The following is an 18,008-nucleotide window of genomic DNA, read 5'->3' on the forward strand; positions in this document are numbered from 1 at the left end:
GCTAGATACTGTACTGACATGCAGAAAGACACAGTCCTTGCCCAAGAGTTCACAATCTTAATTTGAAACAAGACTCAAGTGAATAATAAACAATAGGGAGTAAAAAGGGAGGAGAATCAGTGTAATAAAATTATGCAGAGGTTAACTTTTGTGTAACTGAATGACATAGATTTGAGATTTTTTACTCATAAATTAGTATCTGCGACCTCTGACTGTTCTGCAACCTAGCCTACTTTAATCTGCAAAACTATTTATTGTGATCTGGAATTATAGGTTTTGGTCTTTATACATCTTGTATGTTCTATAGATTGAGATAAAAATGAAGAAGCCAGAGGCTATAAGATGGGAGAAGCTGGAGGGGCAAGGAGATTCTCCTAAGCTAAAACAATACACATCAGGTAGGTTTGTTTTTTTGACCTCATTTAGCATTTAATGTAAATATACATATTATCCTATTAACATTCTTTCCAATTACATAGAACATCTTATACATATGATATATTGTAGTAATAGGTTTCAGTGTAGCAGCCGTGTTAGTCTGTATTCGCAAAAAGAAAAGGAGTACTAGTGGCACCTTAGAGACTAACAAATTTATTTGAGCATAATGCGTCCGATATAGTGAACTGTGGCTCACGAAAGCTTATGCTCAAATAAATTTGTTAGTCTCTAAGGTGCCACTAGTACTCCTTTTCTTTTTGTAGTAATAGGTTTACCTATAGTAAATGTAAACATGTAATTCTGATACTCTAATTTCATGAACTTCATGGGTAGTGGGAATGGATTCTGATTGGTAGTAAAGCCCTAAGAATTCAGCTGTTCACTCTGCTCGTGGCTTTCATCCACCTGAGGGGATTATTCAGGATGCGTGCTTGTCATCTGGGTTTCTCTGGGAGCTTATCGTTTTACTGGGCTGCCTAGTTAAACTGTATTCTCCTTTGTTGCATTGAGAGGAGCTTGCATCTTTTGGAGAAAATTTTAGTTTAATAGCGCTCACATACATCAAAAGATTTTCGTGATACTTGGCTTAATTTTCCTTTAATTTCAGCTCATTACTTATACCCCTTGTACCATCTAAAATGACTCTCCCCTTTCATTTTCACATTTGTCATTTCTACATGTCTGGTATGCTCTGCGCTCCTCCACTCCCATCATTGCTTAGCCAAGCTACATATTGCGCTCATTAATATTTCCTTATAAATAAGTCTCTATAGCTGCCTAATCCCTGGTGTCATGTTCATCTTCTTCCTTCTGATTTACCTCCATATTTTTGTTGAGGCATCCAAACCTGAAAGAATTATTCTGTTTGCAGTCTCAGATTTGTAGAGTATTGGATGTCACTTCCCTGTGATGGTTCTGCATATGTAGCCCAAAATTGCATTAGCTTTTTTTGCTGCCACACTCAGTGCAAGCTCAGCTTCTCTGTTTATATCATATAGGGCTTTTCAGCATTACTGCGTTCCTGGTTTCTGCCTCCCACTGTATTTTGCTTCAGATAACTTTTCAAGATGATCCTCATTTCTCCCCTTGTTTTCAGCCTTGCTTAGGTTCCTTTTTTGCCTGCCCTCCCTGATGTTTGCAATGCCTCCTGATTTTTAGTATGAACTGCAAGATATTTTAATGTGACCATTACTTAGCCTTCCAGAGATCATTAAGACTGTGATCCAACCAGGGCTTTGGGGTAGAGCCTGCAGAGCAGCAGGTTTTTGCCTGGAGCTGGAGCGGAGCCAGAGCACAGCTCGAAAGCCCTGGATCCAACACCCATTGAATGGAAGAACTCCCAATGACTTCACTGGTCATTGGATCAGGTCCTAAGATCTTGAATAACACCAGCTCTGACAATTACCTTGTGACATATGGATACATTGCCAGTTCATGATTTTTCATGATGTTCAGCCCATTTTAATCCTTAAACTTGGCTCCTATTCAACCCAATCAGACTGAATTTTACAAGATAGGATATTGTGCTGTATCAGATGATCCACCAGAAAATCCACCTCCTACAATTCCCTTCATTTGTTAGCTTTAAAATTCTGTCCAAAAAAGCAATCAGGCTTGTCTGGCAAGATCTGTACTTACAGATCCATGGTACTTTTTGTTCAATTCTGGGTGGGGTTATTTATTTCATGCTCTAAATGTTGCCAAAAATGCCGATTTAACTTACTGCAGCTGTTCTTTCCAGACTCCAAACACCTATATCCGTCATCCTCTCATTATACAAGGAACTGGGATAAGTTGGTGGTTGAGATCAAAGAAGAAGAAAAGAATGAAAAATTAGAGGGGGACGCTGCTTTAAATAAACTCTTTCAGCAAATCTATTCAGATGGCACAGATGAAGTGAAACGTGCCATGAACAAGTCCTTCGTAAGACTTCAGTCTATCCTTACATTTTTGTGAATGCTATAAATACCTTGAGGCCAGATCTTGTGGGCCAAGTCATTTGCATATACAAATGCGGTAATCGAAGGCAAATAAATATTAAGACATTTCTCTGTTTGCACCTGCAATTGTGGTAAAATGCATAAATGCACAAGAACTTATATATGAGAGTCTCTAGCATTTGGAAACTCAGCCCCTACTGAGTATGAAAACAAATGATCCAGTGATGTTGCTATGATAGCATTTTTATGTACTGGCAATCGGAAGAGTTGCATTTCTCCGTATTGTTAATTCTGAGTGGTGAGCTTAGACTTGGAGCACAAAGATTGCACTCCATCCTTGCTCATTTTTTGTTTGAGTCTATACTAATGTCAGTGGGAGCAACTTGCCACTTCCTGGTTGGTCATAAGAGGAGAGAACCTAACTCCTCCTCATTTTTCTGTCAATTGCTAATTTTCAAATAGGAGTTTGAGTGCACAAGAATGCGTGATTGGACCATTAGAGGCTACTGTATATTGAAGCAGTGTCACTACTTATTTGCCTTAATCATGTCAAAAGTGGACATATGACAACAGAAATTATTGCTTTATTAAATTTTAATGTCAGAAGTCTTATGTGCAAAATATGCGAAGATTGATACAAAGATCATGTGCACATCCTATGTCTAGATCAAGTCATCTTCGTTTAATATAATCATAATTGCACATAGTATATAGGGAAGGGTTTGAGAAGGTCTGGAGAATTTCAGAGTTAGAGTCTGTAGGAAACAGTGCACTAGTCTTGCAGAACTTAATCTGCTATAAAAACTGTGGATTATTTTAAATGACTGGCTATAACTAACTTTGGCAGACTAAACAGATGTTTTTCCATATTGCAGATGGAGTCTGGAGGGACTGTTCTGAGCACCAACTGGTCTGATGTGGGGAAAAGAAAGGTAGACGTAAATCCTCCTGATGACATGGAATGGAAAAAATTCTAATCTGTTGATTTGGCATCTTTGTGTTGCCCATATTCACATACTGACCATTGTGTATGGACATAGCATTCTTGGATTTAAGACACTGAATGTTCCCTTGAAGATCGGAATTATCGTCTTTACATCTTGCGTGCTTTAGTAATTCCTTTGACTGCAGGTATTAAGGTTTAATCAGGAATGGAAGCCTATTTTTCATCCCTCCTGTCCATGAGGAGTTTTCAGAAACAGATTGAACTAAGTCATAAATACACATTTTCTACTAGCTTTATCAGTTCTGTACTTTGGGGGATGAGGAGACCTTTAATGGGCTGTTTAGGATTATTGCCTTATTTTTAATTCACAGTATTGCTGTTGAATAATTTATTAGCTCTGGCAACTTTGGGTAAACACACTTTTCAACTACAGTGTTAATTGTTTGCTCTCTAACTCTGCTTAAGAATAAAACTGTAAAATATACATTTTTCCATAAAGAAGTTTGGTTCATTTTATTTTTTAAGTCTGAAAACTCAGCTATGGAAGAAAAAACATAGTCAAAATTTACATTTGGAGAAGTCATAGCTAAGTAGTACAGATATTGGGAATCAAACTTGCAAGTACATAGGAGCAAGACTCCTGCTCTGCTAAAAGAAGAATGAGCTCCCTGTTCTTTTCTTGGAGGGAGAGGAATCACCAGAGAAGGAAATCTGAAGTAGAAGCAGCAGGATTGAGGAATTGCTAGGGCTCCCATCCTTCCTACCTGTGGGTGGATCTGCAGCACCGGATGGGTGGGAGGGTGGGGTGGGAAGAGGATTCCTAGATCTGGAAAAGCTCTATCTGCCTCTTCTATAGGCAGATGTGTCCTTTGCCAGTCCTCTGTTTCTACTCATGAGGAAAGGGAGTAGAAAAACAATAATGCACAGATTTGCTTACCATCTCTTTCTGATTGTATTGATCTTCTAAAATGCAGGACATTGCATTGTGTTTCAGTATTTTTAGAGACGAGCCCCAGCATCCTTCACTTTTGGTCTATACCAATACAGGTCTTCCATCCTGATAAAGTTTTAAAAGGCGATATTTATAGAAATGGGGGTCAGAATCCTCTGGGATGAGCCCCCATCCTATCTCTGCATGCACACTTTGGTTGGCTGGCTGTGCGCCTTCAAAGGGATATAAATGTGTTCTCTTATCCCTCTTTTCATGCCTTATTCCATCACTGCAACATTGAGACCTGTGCCAGCAGCTGCCAAAATTGGTGAGGTGTCCTTCTTTTGATCTGTTAACTATTTGTTGCAAGCACAGTTCACCAAAATAGTAGAAGTTTCATGTAGTCTGGGTGGGAAGGGGAAACTGATCAGAATGGTGGTGGGGAAAAACGAATTTTCCTAATGAAACATATCCGTAAAATAAAGCTTTTATAATGAGTGTAATAGAATCATAGACGTGTAGGGCTGGAAGGGACTTCAAGAGGTCATCTAGTGTAGCCCCCTGGGCTGAGGCATAACCAGGTAAACCTAGATCATCCCTAACATATTTGTCCAACCTGTTCTCAAAAACCTCCAGTGATGGGGATTCCACACTGTCCCTTGGAAGCCTATTCCAAAGTTTAAGTACCCTTATAGTTAGAAAGTGTTCTATAATACCTAACATAAATCTCCCTTGCTGCAGAGTAAGACCATTACTACATGTTCTACAGTTGACCATCCTTGTATTCGTAAACAGCCCTTAACACAGGGGTGGTCAATTATTATTTGTGAAGGTCCAAATTTCTTGGTCAAGATATAGTCAAGGTATAGACTCCAGAGAAACATTTTTCATACCACAATAACAAGAGTGATAATAGGTAAGTAAAAAGATTTCACTGTCCATTCAAAAATGTCTGGTAGTCTGGATTTGGCCCATGGTCCACCTATTGACTTACTCCTGTCTTAACCCTTGTTATCAGGTCTCCCCTCCAGTCGTCTTTTCTCAAGACTAAACATGCCCAGTTCGTTTCTTCCTAGGTGAGGTTTTTCTAAATCTTTTGTCATTTTTGTTACTCTTCTCTGGACTCTCCAATTTGTCCATCTTTCCTAAAGTGTTTAGACCCTTTACTCAACAGAATTAGACACAGTACTCCAGCTGAGGCCTTACCAGCGCTGAGTAGAGCAGGACAGTTACCTCCCATGTGTTACATATGACACTCCAGTAAATACACCCCAGAATGATGATAGCCTTTTTAGTAACTGCATAACATTGTTGAATTACAAACTGAATATGAATCACTATAACCCCCAATCCTTTTCATCATTACTACCACTTAGCCAGTTATTCTGCATTTTATAGTTGTGCTTTTGATTTTTTTCCCTTCCTACGGTAGTAATTGCACTCCTTATTGAATTGCATCTTGTGGATTTCAGACTAAAACTCCAATTTGTCACGGTCATTTTGATTTCTAATTCTGACCTTCAAGGGGCTTGCAGACTCCTTCCAGCTTGGTGTCACGTGCAAATTTTGTAAGCACTCATAATCCAGTCATTAATGAAAATATTGAATAGTATTGGCCCTTGTGGGATGCCTCTAGATATGTTCTCCCAGTTTGACAGCAACCCATTGATAACTACTCTTTGAGTACAGTCATTCAAACAGTTGTGCATCCACCTACACCACGCTAATTTGCTTATTAATGTAATGCGGGACTGTCAAAAGCCTTACCTACCATATATCACATCTACTGCTTCCCTCCCATCCACTGAGCCAGCAAATATGCCAAAAATTAAACTATGATACACTATGTAAATGCATGCTTTCTCTGAAGGTTATGGAGAACAGAACTGCTGCTCACCTGCCATTCTAAATTAGCAAGATATCTTCAAGACACCTGCGTGAAAGGAGATGGGCATACAATAAAAAAAAAAGCCAAAGCAGTAAAATTGCACATGAATTTTCTTCTACTTTTGTCTTATGGAGGCATGTTTCATCAGTACTTTCCTCCATGTAAAATTTAGTTCCAAATGAAACTAAGCATCTGGAGGGAAACTTACAAAACCCATATACGATACACGTACATTGAATTTCCATTATTGGGGCTTGGTCAACAGCTTGCTCCAGGGAGTGTTTTATGCTACCACGCAGAAGATGTCAATTTGATCCTTTATTATTTGACCAGACAATAATGATGCCACTTACAAAATAAGGAAGAAACATGTCCTACTGCTCTTTAGCTCTTGCATGAAGCGCTATTGACAAGCTCTGAAGGTGGATAGGCTTTGATGGTGGACCGTTGAATGAGTGAAGAAAACAGAATATCACCATGTTCCAAAAAATCCCTCCATGTCAGTGTTGGAGTATTAAATCTCCCATTGTACATAAATTACTGCATTTAACTCAACTCCAGGATTGCTTACTGGGCAATTACAAATTGTCTTGGGTATTGTCTACAAAAGTTTGAAAACAGAATAACTATTTTAGTGTTCTGGCTATAGTCTAAAATTAAATTAAATTCCACTTTTATACAGTAAGAGGGACATAAATTGAAATGGTGTCTGCTTTACCAATCTAAAATGACAGATGTTAAATCATGACTACCACAGACAAATGGGTAAGAGACATTTCCAAAGGTCCACCATAGCATTCAAAAGGATCCATACTTCAAATTTTCCCTTTCTCCCTCAGCCCCTCCAAGAGGAAGACCATGTTCAGGCAAATCAATCATCAAGTCAGGGCCGTGTAACCTATCCCAAACCAGGAATGATGTCAGAGCTTATGCTCCCTGGTTTTTCTGATTCACAAGAAATTGGGAGGACAGGGTGTTGCTGGATTTCAAGACTCTCAATAAATCAATCCACTCCCACAAGTTAAAAATGGAGACTGCTCAGACCACCATGGTGGCTATCACCCAGGGGGATTTCCTAATCCCAGTGGACCTGAAGGAGGAACATCTCCACATTCCCACCATTCCAGTCCACCGACTATACCGGAGGTTTGTACTTGGCACATGCAGTATGAAGCCCTTTTGGCGGTGCCACTACCCCACGGCTATTCACAAAGATCTTGGCAGCAATAGTGACATTCCAGTGTTAGAAAGGGGTACAGCTGTACCCTTTTCTCAACAACATCCTAATAAGTCCCCTCCCTATGGAAGTCAGTCAGGAACAGGCAATGGACGGTCCCCTCCCCCAAGCCACAACCTAAGTTTATACTCAATCAGGAGAAAAGATAGCTCAGCTCTACACAGACAATAGGACACCTGGGGATTTGGCTTGAAACCACACTCCACGGGGCTTTCCTTTCCAGAGACAGACATGACTGGCATGAATTCTGCATCCATATGCTTCACAGTCCACGTTCCCATGTGAAGGACTGACTGTGTACTTAGACATGTTAGTTTCATGCATATACCTACTCGCATGGGTGAAGTTTCATCTCAGGTGTCTGCAGTACTACCTGCTGAGCTTCCCTGCTTGCAATCACAATTCAGTCTCTCGCTGTAAGACTTCCCTTCTTTGGATGGCGATGACCTCTGACAAGATTCATGAGCAGTATTCATTTGATATCACAGAGACATACCATGAAGGCAGATGCTAGCTTAGAGGGCTGGGAAGCTCACGCAACTTGGCACGTAGTACAATTTCTGTGGTTGCAGATGGAATCTCACTGCTGTATAAACTGTTAGGAACTGTGGGTGATATGCCTAGCCTAGCCCTTCAGGCACTCCTCCCTACCTTTAAACTCCAGATGGATACTTGGATTCACAGAGAACACTACTGTCGTGGCATACGTAGACAAACAAAGGGGCACCAGGTCAAGCTTGTTACAAGCAGAAGCCACAGCTGCCTTCAGGTGGGTTGAGAGAGATGTCCTGCCAGTCTGAGCCATGCATGTCAAAGAACAATGCTATGGTAGACTGGCTCAGCTGCAAAATCACAGACCCGGGGAACAGTGTCTCCATCAGAGGGAGTTCAATTGCATAGTCTAGTGTTTTGGGAAATCAGCATGCAATCTCTTTGCATCCAGCTCCAATGCCAAAACAAAAAACTTTTATGCCAAAAGGAGAAACCATGGGGTCAGGGGAATCAATGCCTTCTCACAGGTATGGCCCAAGGCTTTGCTATATGCATTTCTTCCTTTTCCTATGATAACACCTAGGGCTTTGGAGCGGAGCCCAGAGCTGGAGCGTGGAGCAGCTCCGGAGCAGTGGAGCTACAGGTTTTTGCCTGGAGTGGAGCCGGAGCACATCTCCAAAGCCCTGATAACACCATCCAACCTGTACTGAGACAACTGGCTACCGTGATTCTGATTGCACCACACTGGCCCAGACATCCCCGATTTTCAGACTTCGTGGAGTTGTCCACAGCGCCCCCACTACCACTATGATCTACTTTATCTCAGGGCTGTCTGTTTCATCACAACCTGGCATCCCTGAACTTGACTGCCTTGATTTTGAGATATAACCTAGGATACTCGAAGGCTGTGATCTCAACCCTACTGATGTCCAGAAATTTTTCTAACTATTCTCATTATACAGTATTATGGAGAAGATATGATTCTTCGTGCACATTAAGAGGATATATGGCAGGATCAACTTCAATCAAATTGGTCCTAGAATTCTTACAAGTAGGTCTGTCTCTGGGGCTGCAGTACAACACACTTAGAACGCAAGCGGTGGTTCTTTATATTCAGTTCTGGCAGCTGAGGGTTGATCTCCCTTATCCCATCACCCTCACATCAAAAAATTCCTCAGAACTAATCAGACCATCTCCTATTCTTAGGGTAGCCCCATGGGCTCTTTTCCTAGTATTGAATAAGTTCTCAAGTTCACTTTTCGAACCCCTGTCCAAAGTTTGTGTGTATTTTGTGACAATTAAAGTTACTTTGTTAGTGGTCAGAATATCCCCATGAAGGTTCTCAGAGTTGGGAGCCCTCTCTGTTGTCCCTCAGAATCATATTTTCCATAATGACAGACCCATCATTCACCCCAAAGATAAATTCTTTTTTTTCCCTGGTCCCAGGAGATTTTGCTCCCCTTCTTTTGCCCAAATCTAGCCCACCTGAAAGAAAGGGTATGGCACACCTTAGATGTCAGGAGGGCAAATTTATATCTATAGTAGAACAAAGACCTACAGAAAAACATCCGCTTGATTTGTTCTAATACACCACAGAGGGAAGGGACAGAGAGCCTTCAGGGCCTTCATATCGAGATACATTAGGTGGGGAATTTTAGAGGCATATAAAGCCAAGGGGAAAACTCAGTTCACGATAAAAACCTCTTCCGCAAGGGTAACGGCAAATTCAGGGGGTGGCAGGTCCACTACACCAGATGAACAAATGTGCAGGGCAGCAACTTGGCGAGAGGTCCCTGCATTCATTCACAAAAGTCTCTCAGATTGATAAGACTTCAGTCAGGCGAGGCAGCCTTTGGCAGTTCTCTCTTAGCCCACCCAATAATTGATAGTAACAGGGGAAGGGAGGAGTACTGCTCCAAAAGTCCCATCACTGCTGAACGTATGGACCCATGAAAATGAGGAAATGTGCATCAGCTGACATTGTTTAGTTCTAGCAGGGGGTTGGGTCCATAAATTCTTCCCATATTTTTCATTTCCTTCTTAGGGGGGTTAATTTTCAAAAGTGTTGTGTATTTTTCCTTCTTTTTAGGGAGAGCTGATAGTTTTTCCATCTTATATTTAATCAGTGCCCCTTGGGATCATCCCATTGTATATGTTGTTTTTTCCCCTCAGGTTGGACAGTTATTACTACTTAATGATGGGCAGTTTTATCTGTTAGTGCATTTTGAAAGAATGTTTTATTCAGCTACGACAATTATTATCTTTAGAAGTGACTCTCTGGAGGGGTTCTCCAGTGGGAGGAGTTACCTGGAGAGTCAGCCCAGCCAATCAAAAACATATGACGCTGCCCGCTACAGTGTGGGGACTGAAGAACCCATCACTGCTGAATTTATGTACCCAGGCCGCTACAGTTTTGGGGTGAGGGAGACCGATTTTCTCATATCCAGCTAATAATGCCAAAACGCAGTCTAGTTTCTTTTTGCTACATCTGTGAAGTTTCAATATTGCAACTTTTATAAGATCTAGATTGTTGGAACTTCAGAATAAACATGCTTCTTAAAGAAGAAATTCTTAGGAACTTGCTCAAGAAGCAAACTCTTAACATTGATATTCTCTGCAATTATTGCCCAGTCTCTAATCTTCCTCTTGTGGGGAAAGGTCTAAAGAAGGTGATTTTTTTTTTTAAAAAAAAATCCCCACTCAAAACCTATGTGTCTGATTTTCTTGACCCTGGTCAGTCCAGTTAGAGGGCTGGCTATGGTACGGAGCCTGTACTGGTTTAACTGGTGGGTCTGTTACAGATGAATGGACAAATGTTTGTTCCATGCTGCTAGAGGCATTTGGCGGACGGTGATGGGTGTGGTATGCCAATTTTCGTTCTAAGCTGTAGGACTGTATTCCTCATTTTTCACAAGTGCAGCACCCATTGCTTCAACTGAAGATGTAATTAAGGGCAGAACTGGCTTATACATATGGGAGAGACTTCACCCATCACGGCAATGCCGCAGCTGCTTCAGTCGGACGCAGCTGCTTCAGTCGGACACAGCTGCTGTCTTTATCAGTGCTTGACAACACTCTATAATCCAAGGCATATGAGGATTTTTGTTTGAATCAGTGGCACATCAGTGCGCACTAGGGAACTTTTAGTGCACATCAGCAGGGTTCACCCATTTAGTGCCCGGCACGCTGAATATGTAAATACTTACATTGCACAGAGGTGAAGGGCAGCTCTTAAGAGTGCCTTGTTAATTGAGCTGCCCCATTGTATCCAATGAAGGGAAGTCTCAGCTATCATTTACAACTTCTTTCTAAGGAATCGGGTGAGGGAAAAGATTGCCGGAATTTAAAGGAACAAACACCTGGGCTTTTCATCCACAGCAGAAGCAGATTTAAAAATTCCCCTGCCTTGTAGAAAATGAGTCTACCATTATGTATGGGACATTTCGTAACCCGTCCAACCCTCTTCAGAATCCTCAGGCAAGCCGGGTGCATTGTGGTGTGAGGATAGTGAGTAGGAAACGGTTCTGTTTGGGGATTCCAGGCTTTTGAAAGCCTTCCCTAGAATGCTGTGGCAGGCTCTGCTTTTTCAGAGTTTTCAGCCCTAATGGGCTGAGCCATCAGTTTGTGAATTCAAGCAGCTGCTGCACCCCACAGGCGTACCCATTATTGCTGCTGCAATGGGAACAACTTCTTTGAACGACAGTCCCTCTGTGAATTCCAGTTGTGGGAGCGCATGTGCGCCATGAGCCAGAACTGTTCATGGTAGTGTCTGTTGACCCACATGTATGTCAGAACTAGTACCACTAATACAGCTGCTGTACCAGGGCCAAGCCATTATTTGGAGAAAAGGCTCAAATATTTCTACCACCGTGCCATGAAAACTTGTTGTTAGTAAGTAGGGTGCTCTCCCGTGACTGCTCTATAAAATCACACGTACGGAAGTGTATGTGGTGCAGCTACCAAGGGCTGGTCAAAAATTTTCCATCAAAACTTTGTGCTGGATGGGAAATTAGGTTTCTGGTTAAACAAAATTTTTTTTGCAAAAGTCGTGTTTTCTGTGGACAACTTTTTGTGTTGAAATATTTTGGCCAAAATATTATTGTTTTTGTCTAAAAAATCAAACTTTTTTGAATGGAAAATGTAGACAAAAATTAAAAGGTTTTGCTTTTATCAAAAATTTCCACAGTGGGGGAAAAAAATCAAGATCAGCTTTGTTTCTGGTTTGTTTTTTGTTTTTTTCCCCACTGCATGCATCTGATGAAGTGGGCTGTAGCTCACGAAAGCTTATGGTCAAATAAATCGGTTCATCTCTAAGGTGCCACAAGTCCTCCTTTTCTTTTTGCGAATACAGACGAACACGGCTGCTACTCTGAAACCTTTGCCTTTTGTACATTTTCAGGGTCGACATTTTAGCCATATGCAGAAGAGAAGTCTTGCCTCTGAAAGGAGCTGATACAATCTTCTTGCCAAGTCGGGCAACAGCTATTTCCTGGTTGTTCAGAAGCATCCAGGGAGCCAAAAAGACCTTGTGTTGCAATCCTTGGCAACCAACTCAAAGCACCCCCAACCCCTTTAAGCATGGGGTGCTGATAAAATGTTGCTATTTTATTTTGCTTGCTTCCCTGAGTTTTATAAGCTTTATCACAGCCTTATCTAGGTTGAGTCTCAACCAATTTGCCCTTCCTTCAGGGGCATGCATGGGGAGTGTGGGCACGGCCTCTCCCAAATATCTAAAAAATGTATTTCTGTTCCAGCCCTTAACTCAGCCCCAGCCGCTGCTCCACCCCCGGCAGCTGACCGCTGTTCGCTGCCCCAGCTGCTGTGCTGACCCCAGACCCAGCCATGGCCACTGACCCAGTCCCCAGCCACTGCTCTAATGTACCCCTCCAAGAGCGGTCATATTTAAATGCCTGTGCACGCCCTACCTTAATCCATAACCCATTCTCATACTGGGTAAACTGTCCCATTGCACAAGCAGGATTGGAAGCAATGATACACATTGAAGAGAAGCAGTGTAATAGGCATCTTAACAGAAAAAAATGTTCAGGAGTCCAATACTGACATAGCAATTGACTCTAATGACATAGATCATGGAACCCGTAACTCTCAGCCATGTGTACATGAGGAAATAAGGTGTGGGTGGTTTTTGTTTGTTTGGGGGGTTTCTGCAATTTACGATGGTGTTAGTGTTTGCTAATATGTTGTAAAAACATGTTTTTTCCTACTATCGATCTGGCCTTAGTGACAGTGCACAGAGGCGGTAACGTTTCTTAAAGTTATGCGGAGAACTTTATTTGGAATATGGCAAATATTGTGTGGGAATGAACTGAAGTTGGCTTACATGTCTTACCACAGATGTAAGTGAGGTGGTCTTGATGTACCATCTTATAACAATAGATTTGACAGCAGGGTGATCTCAGAGCGGTCCTTGGCTTTGGAATTCACTCTTCCACTTAAATCTCCCAGATCCTGGATGTGGTGACCTTCAGGGCCCACCGTAACGGTCACCTGTTCTCCTAGTCTGTCTGGTGATGGGAGATTGGTTAGGCAGGACAATGGAGGAAGGTCTTGTAGGAGGTTTATTATATTTGAATGTCTTCTTAATGTGTATTACATATGGGCTGTTTATAACCCTTGTAAATGCATTTAGAGAATCTGGTAGGTGCTGTTAAGAAAAAAGCTAAATAAATTATATCCGCTCTTAAAAATTGAGGCAAAAAAGTTAATTTAGGGATTTTTCCTACAAGTCAAGTTGTCCTTTTCCAGTACTTAGTTTCAAGACATTTCTGGTTTTGTCTGATAAAAACCTTCCTGTAGGCTTTCATTAAATGAAAGTAGCGACAGGAGCCTCTAAGATGTTCTCTGCATTAGCCAAGTACGATTTCACCACTTTAGGATTTAATTCACTTTCTTAGCTTAGGGCAAAAAAAGAAATATGCATTGGTGCTTATACACCCTTGACTCATGCAAGTATAATGGTTTAGCCTCAGGGTAAAACTTGTAACTGATCAAGGTATAACGCTCCCATCCAGCTCAATTCTGTGAGCTAGGATTGTAGAGCTAAAGATACTACATGCGTGTGGCTCGGAGTACAGACAAATGAACCCTCTGTAAGTGTCTTCGGTCGTTTTGTTCCATAAGAATATAGCAACACCGGCAACCCCCATTGCATCAGGCTAGCAGATTGCTACTTTTGCCCTATATGACACCTGGTCTTTTAAAAAAAAAAAAAAAAAAGCGCCCAAATACCATTTGTATCTTTCTAAAGTGAGAAAATGGATTATAGATTTTTCCCAGTTTACTTGATTGGCAAGACAATAGGAGGGTATCCAATCCAGACAGCAGCTCTCCAGAATCTGCCTTTATTTGTGCATAAGGAATTGACAATTGCATTCCTCCCTAGTAGAAAGTCCACTGATCAGATCAGGTACCACAAACAGGCTCAGTCTTCTAATTTGTATGGGTTTCTCTTTTTTGTTGCAACACCAGCTGAATGACAGACACCCCTGCTGCACATCTTATATGTATGGTAGCACCAGTGGGAGGAGCTTTGCAGGAGTGTATAAGGGTATGTCTGCTCTGAATCTGGGAGTGAGCCTCCTAGCCCAGGTCCGCAAACTCATGGTAGCAGAGTTAGCACACTATACATAGTTGTGTAGATGTTGCAAATCAGGCTGGAGCTTGGGCTCTGAAGCCCAGCGTACCATATGATCCAGATCACTATGTATCCGTGACCTGTCCTCTTCAATATTTACCACTCTCTCTCCCAGTTGGTGTCATCTGCAAATGTTTTCAGTGATGAATTTAGGTTTTCTTCCAAGTCATTAATAAAAATGTTAAATATCATAGGGCTAAGAACCAGGACCCCACTAGAAACACACCCCTGATTCTCTGTTTACAATTACATTTTGAGACCATCAGTTAGCCAGCTTTTAACCTATTTAATGTGTGACATGTTAATTGTATATTCTAGTTTGTTAATCAAAATGTTGTGCGGTACCAAGTCAAATGCCATACAGAAGTCTAAATATATTATATCAACACTATTACCTTTATCAACCAAACTAGATATCTCATTTAAAAAAAAAGATAATCAAGTTCTTTTGACAGGATCTATTTTCCATAAACCCATGTTGATTGGCATTGATTTTATTGCCTTCCTTTAATTCTTTATTAGTCAAGTCCTGCATCAGCCACTCCATTATCTTGCCTGGGATTGATGTCAGACAAGGCTGTAGCTACCTGGGTCATCCTGTTTACCCTTTTAAAATATTGGCACAATGTTAGCTTTCTTCCAGTCTTTTAGAACTTCCCCAATGTCCTAAGACTTATTAAAAATGAACACTAATTAGTCCAGTGAGCTCCTCAGCCAGCTGTTTTAAAACTCTTGGATGGAAGTTATGTGGACCTGCTGATTTAGAAAATGTCTAACTTCGGTAGCTTCTGTTTAACATCCCCCAGAGATTCAAGTAGAGTGGAGAGTGCTGTCCTATAAAATGACTACATCATGTGTGTTTATTCCCAAAATATAGAACAGAAATATGTATTGAACACTTGTCCTTTTCTGCATTATGATTGATAATTCTACCATTTGCATCTCATAATAGGCCTGTGCCATTGCTAGGATTCCTTTTGTTCCTAATAGACATTAAAAACTCCTTATTGTCTTTAACTCTGCTGGCCACAGATTTCTCCTTTTGCCCCTTTGCTTTTCTTATCAGTTTTCTACAATTTTCTAGCTTCTTGTTTATATTCATTACTGTCAACTTCCCCTTTCTTCCATTTCTTATATATTATTTTTAGAGCTATCTTCACTTGCCCCCTAAACAAAGTTTTCTTAAAGAATTCCCAATTATTCACATTTCTCTGATTAAATTCTTCCTCCCTGCTGAACTGGCTCATAATCATTTTCATCTTTGTGAAACTGTCCTTTTAAAGCACCAAGTATATACATCACTGGTCTGGACTGTAGCCCATAGGGCTAGCTTGCCTTTACTGTATTCACTGCCCTGCCTTCATTATATTTAGCTGCTTTCATTATATTCAGCCATAACGTGAGAAACCTACAGGCCTGTATTCTGTAAGATATTAGTTGAAGCATAAATTATCATAAGTATGGTTAAGTAGGGCATAACCTTGGCATAAATTAACGGTTACCTTTAGATTTTGGGAACTAAGGAGAACTTGCTCAATGGTAGGAGGTAGAATATTCCATTAAGTGCTACTGCAAGGAACATGAAAATCCATTGAAGCAAGAGGTGACAGGTATGATCGTGAGCTGAAATGATAGTTACATGTACCAGTATACTAAACTATAGAAGGACACCTCAACATAGTAGATTGAGGAAATACAAATAAGGAAGAGGGGAAATACTCCTACTGAATATACATTAGACATATTGTAAAAGTTGTATCCCAGCCTGTGAACAGTATGAGAGAGAGATGTAGCCCTTGGGAGGTGCCAAAATGGTGGCCACTGGTGGTGCTGAGGAAGACGATGGCTAACATTTCAGGTTGTTCTACAGGATGGTGTGAGTAAATGGATGTTCAGATAGACATTCTGTAGTTCTCTGTTTACCTCACTGAGTTAGAGTGTTTGTGACTTTGCTAAATGTATTAATAAACTATTTGTAAATATAGAAGAGGTTCTATAGTGTGTGTGTTGCAGCTAGGCATATCAGGGTTCCCAACTATATAGTAATTTTTAATTAATTTTTAAGTAATTCTGATCTTGCGACAAGAACCTGTCAACCCTCAAAGTAATAAATATAATGAATACATAAGCTATAAATCAGGCTACAGGACTTTATTCTGTTTTCACATGATACTCTGAAACTTGTCATTTAACAGCCGTGTTAGTCTGTATTCGCAAAAAGAAAAAAGAAAAGGAGTACTTGTGGCACCTTAGAGACTAGCCACAAGTACTCCTTTTGTTTTTTCTTTTCACATTATAAATGTGATCAAGGCATGATCATTTGTCTCTAAGTTACCGTTAATTTTTAGTTCTATGGTCAGTTCCTCTTTATCAAGACAAGGTCTAATATAGAATTCCCCTGTGTTGGATACAACAATTTTTGAATTAGGAAATTGTCATCTATAATATTTAGAAATTCTAAGGATGTTTTTGTACTGGCAGCAAGACCTCCAACATATGTCACTCAAATTGAAGTCCCCCATGAGCACTCAGGTTTTATTCTTACACTTCGGTGTGTAAGGAGCAAGTCATCCTGTCCCTAGTGTGATTTGGTGGTGTGTAGCAGACACCAACTAATAGCCCATCTTTTGCTTTATCTGTTAGGAGATTGGACTGTGAGCATTCAAAATCATTTTCTTCCTAGTTATCAGTGCCTCAGAAACAGGTAATTCCATTTTTGACAGAGTGCTGCTCTCCCTCCCCTTTTGCCCTCTCAGTCCTTCATAAATAGATTTTTACCATCAATTTTAACATTCCAGTCATGGGAATCATCCCACCAGGTTGCAGTAATACCAACTAAATCAAATTTATTCTCATAAATGAGCAATCCCCATTCATATTCCCTAACCAAGCTCCTAGCATTGGTCTCGTCATGTCCTTTGGTTCCTTGATTAATTTTGTTCTCAACTGCTCGCTGTTGTGCTGAGTATTCATATCTTCCTTCTTTTTACCCTTCCCTTTTGTTATTAGCTTAACACCCTCCTGACTACTCTAACCAGTCTGTTCCTGAGAAGACTGGCCCCCTTCTACTGAGGTGGAGGCCATCCAAACTATATAGCTTGCTCTCCTCATAGAAAGTGGATCAGTGTCCCACAAAACCACTGACATTATACCACTTACCTACCCAGTGGTAGGTTTTTCACTTTCAAAATCTTCTGTCCTGCTCGTGGGACTGGGGAAGGATTTCAGAGACGATTGTTCTTCAGCACCCTTCTGAGTCCCCTGAAGCCATCTACTATCTGTAAGATATCCCGCAACGCAGTGTCATTGGTGTTGATATGAACCATCACCAAAGAATCCTTTCTCATTGTCTCCAAAAGCCTATCTAAACTTAGCATGACGTCTTGGATCCAGGAAGGCAGCATACTATCGTGTTGTCTGCCTGTCCCTTGCAGAATGTTCTTTTGATGCTTCTGATTATTGAATCCCCAACGAGGATCAT

General features: G+C 40.9%; 1 protein-coding gene across 1 annotated transcript in view; it reads left to right on the forward strand.

Annotated features, from left to right (window-relative positions):
• The window catches only part of SUGT1 (SGT1 assembly cochaperone of MIS12 kinetochore complex), a 49,780-nt gene extending 45,955 nt beyond the window's left edge, over positions 1 to 3,825 (forward strand). Inside the window, exons 11-13 of the mRNA XM_048851520.2 lie at positions 308 to 398; positions 2,180 to 2,361; positions 3,254 to 3,825. Of these exons, the coding sequence (XP_048707477.1) occupies positions 308 to 398; positions 2,180 to 2,361; positions 3,254 to 3,355 (375 nt within the window). The 3' untranslated portion in view covers positions 3,356 to 3,825. The remainder of the gene's footprint in view (positions 1 to 307; positions 399 to 2,179; positions 2,362 to 3,253) is intronic.
• Positions 3,826 to 18,008: the final 14,183 nt, after the last annotated feature.

This window comes from Caretta caretta, chromosome 1 (genome assembly GCF_965140235.1).
Source record: "Caretta caretta isolate rCarCar2 chromosome 1, rCarCar1.hap1, whole genome shotgun sequence".
In the NCBI taxonomy this organism is placed as follows: domain Eukaryota; kingdom Metazoa; phylum Chordata; order Testudines; family Cheloniidae; genus Caretta; species Caretta caretta.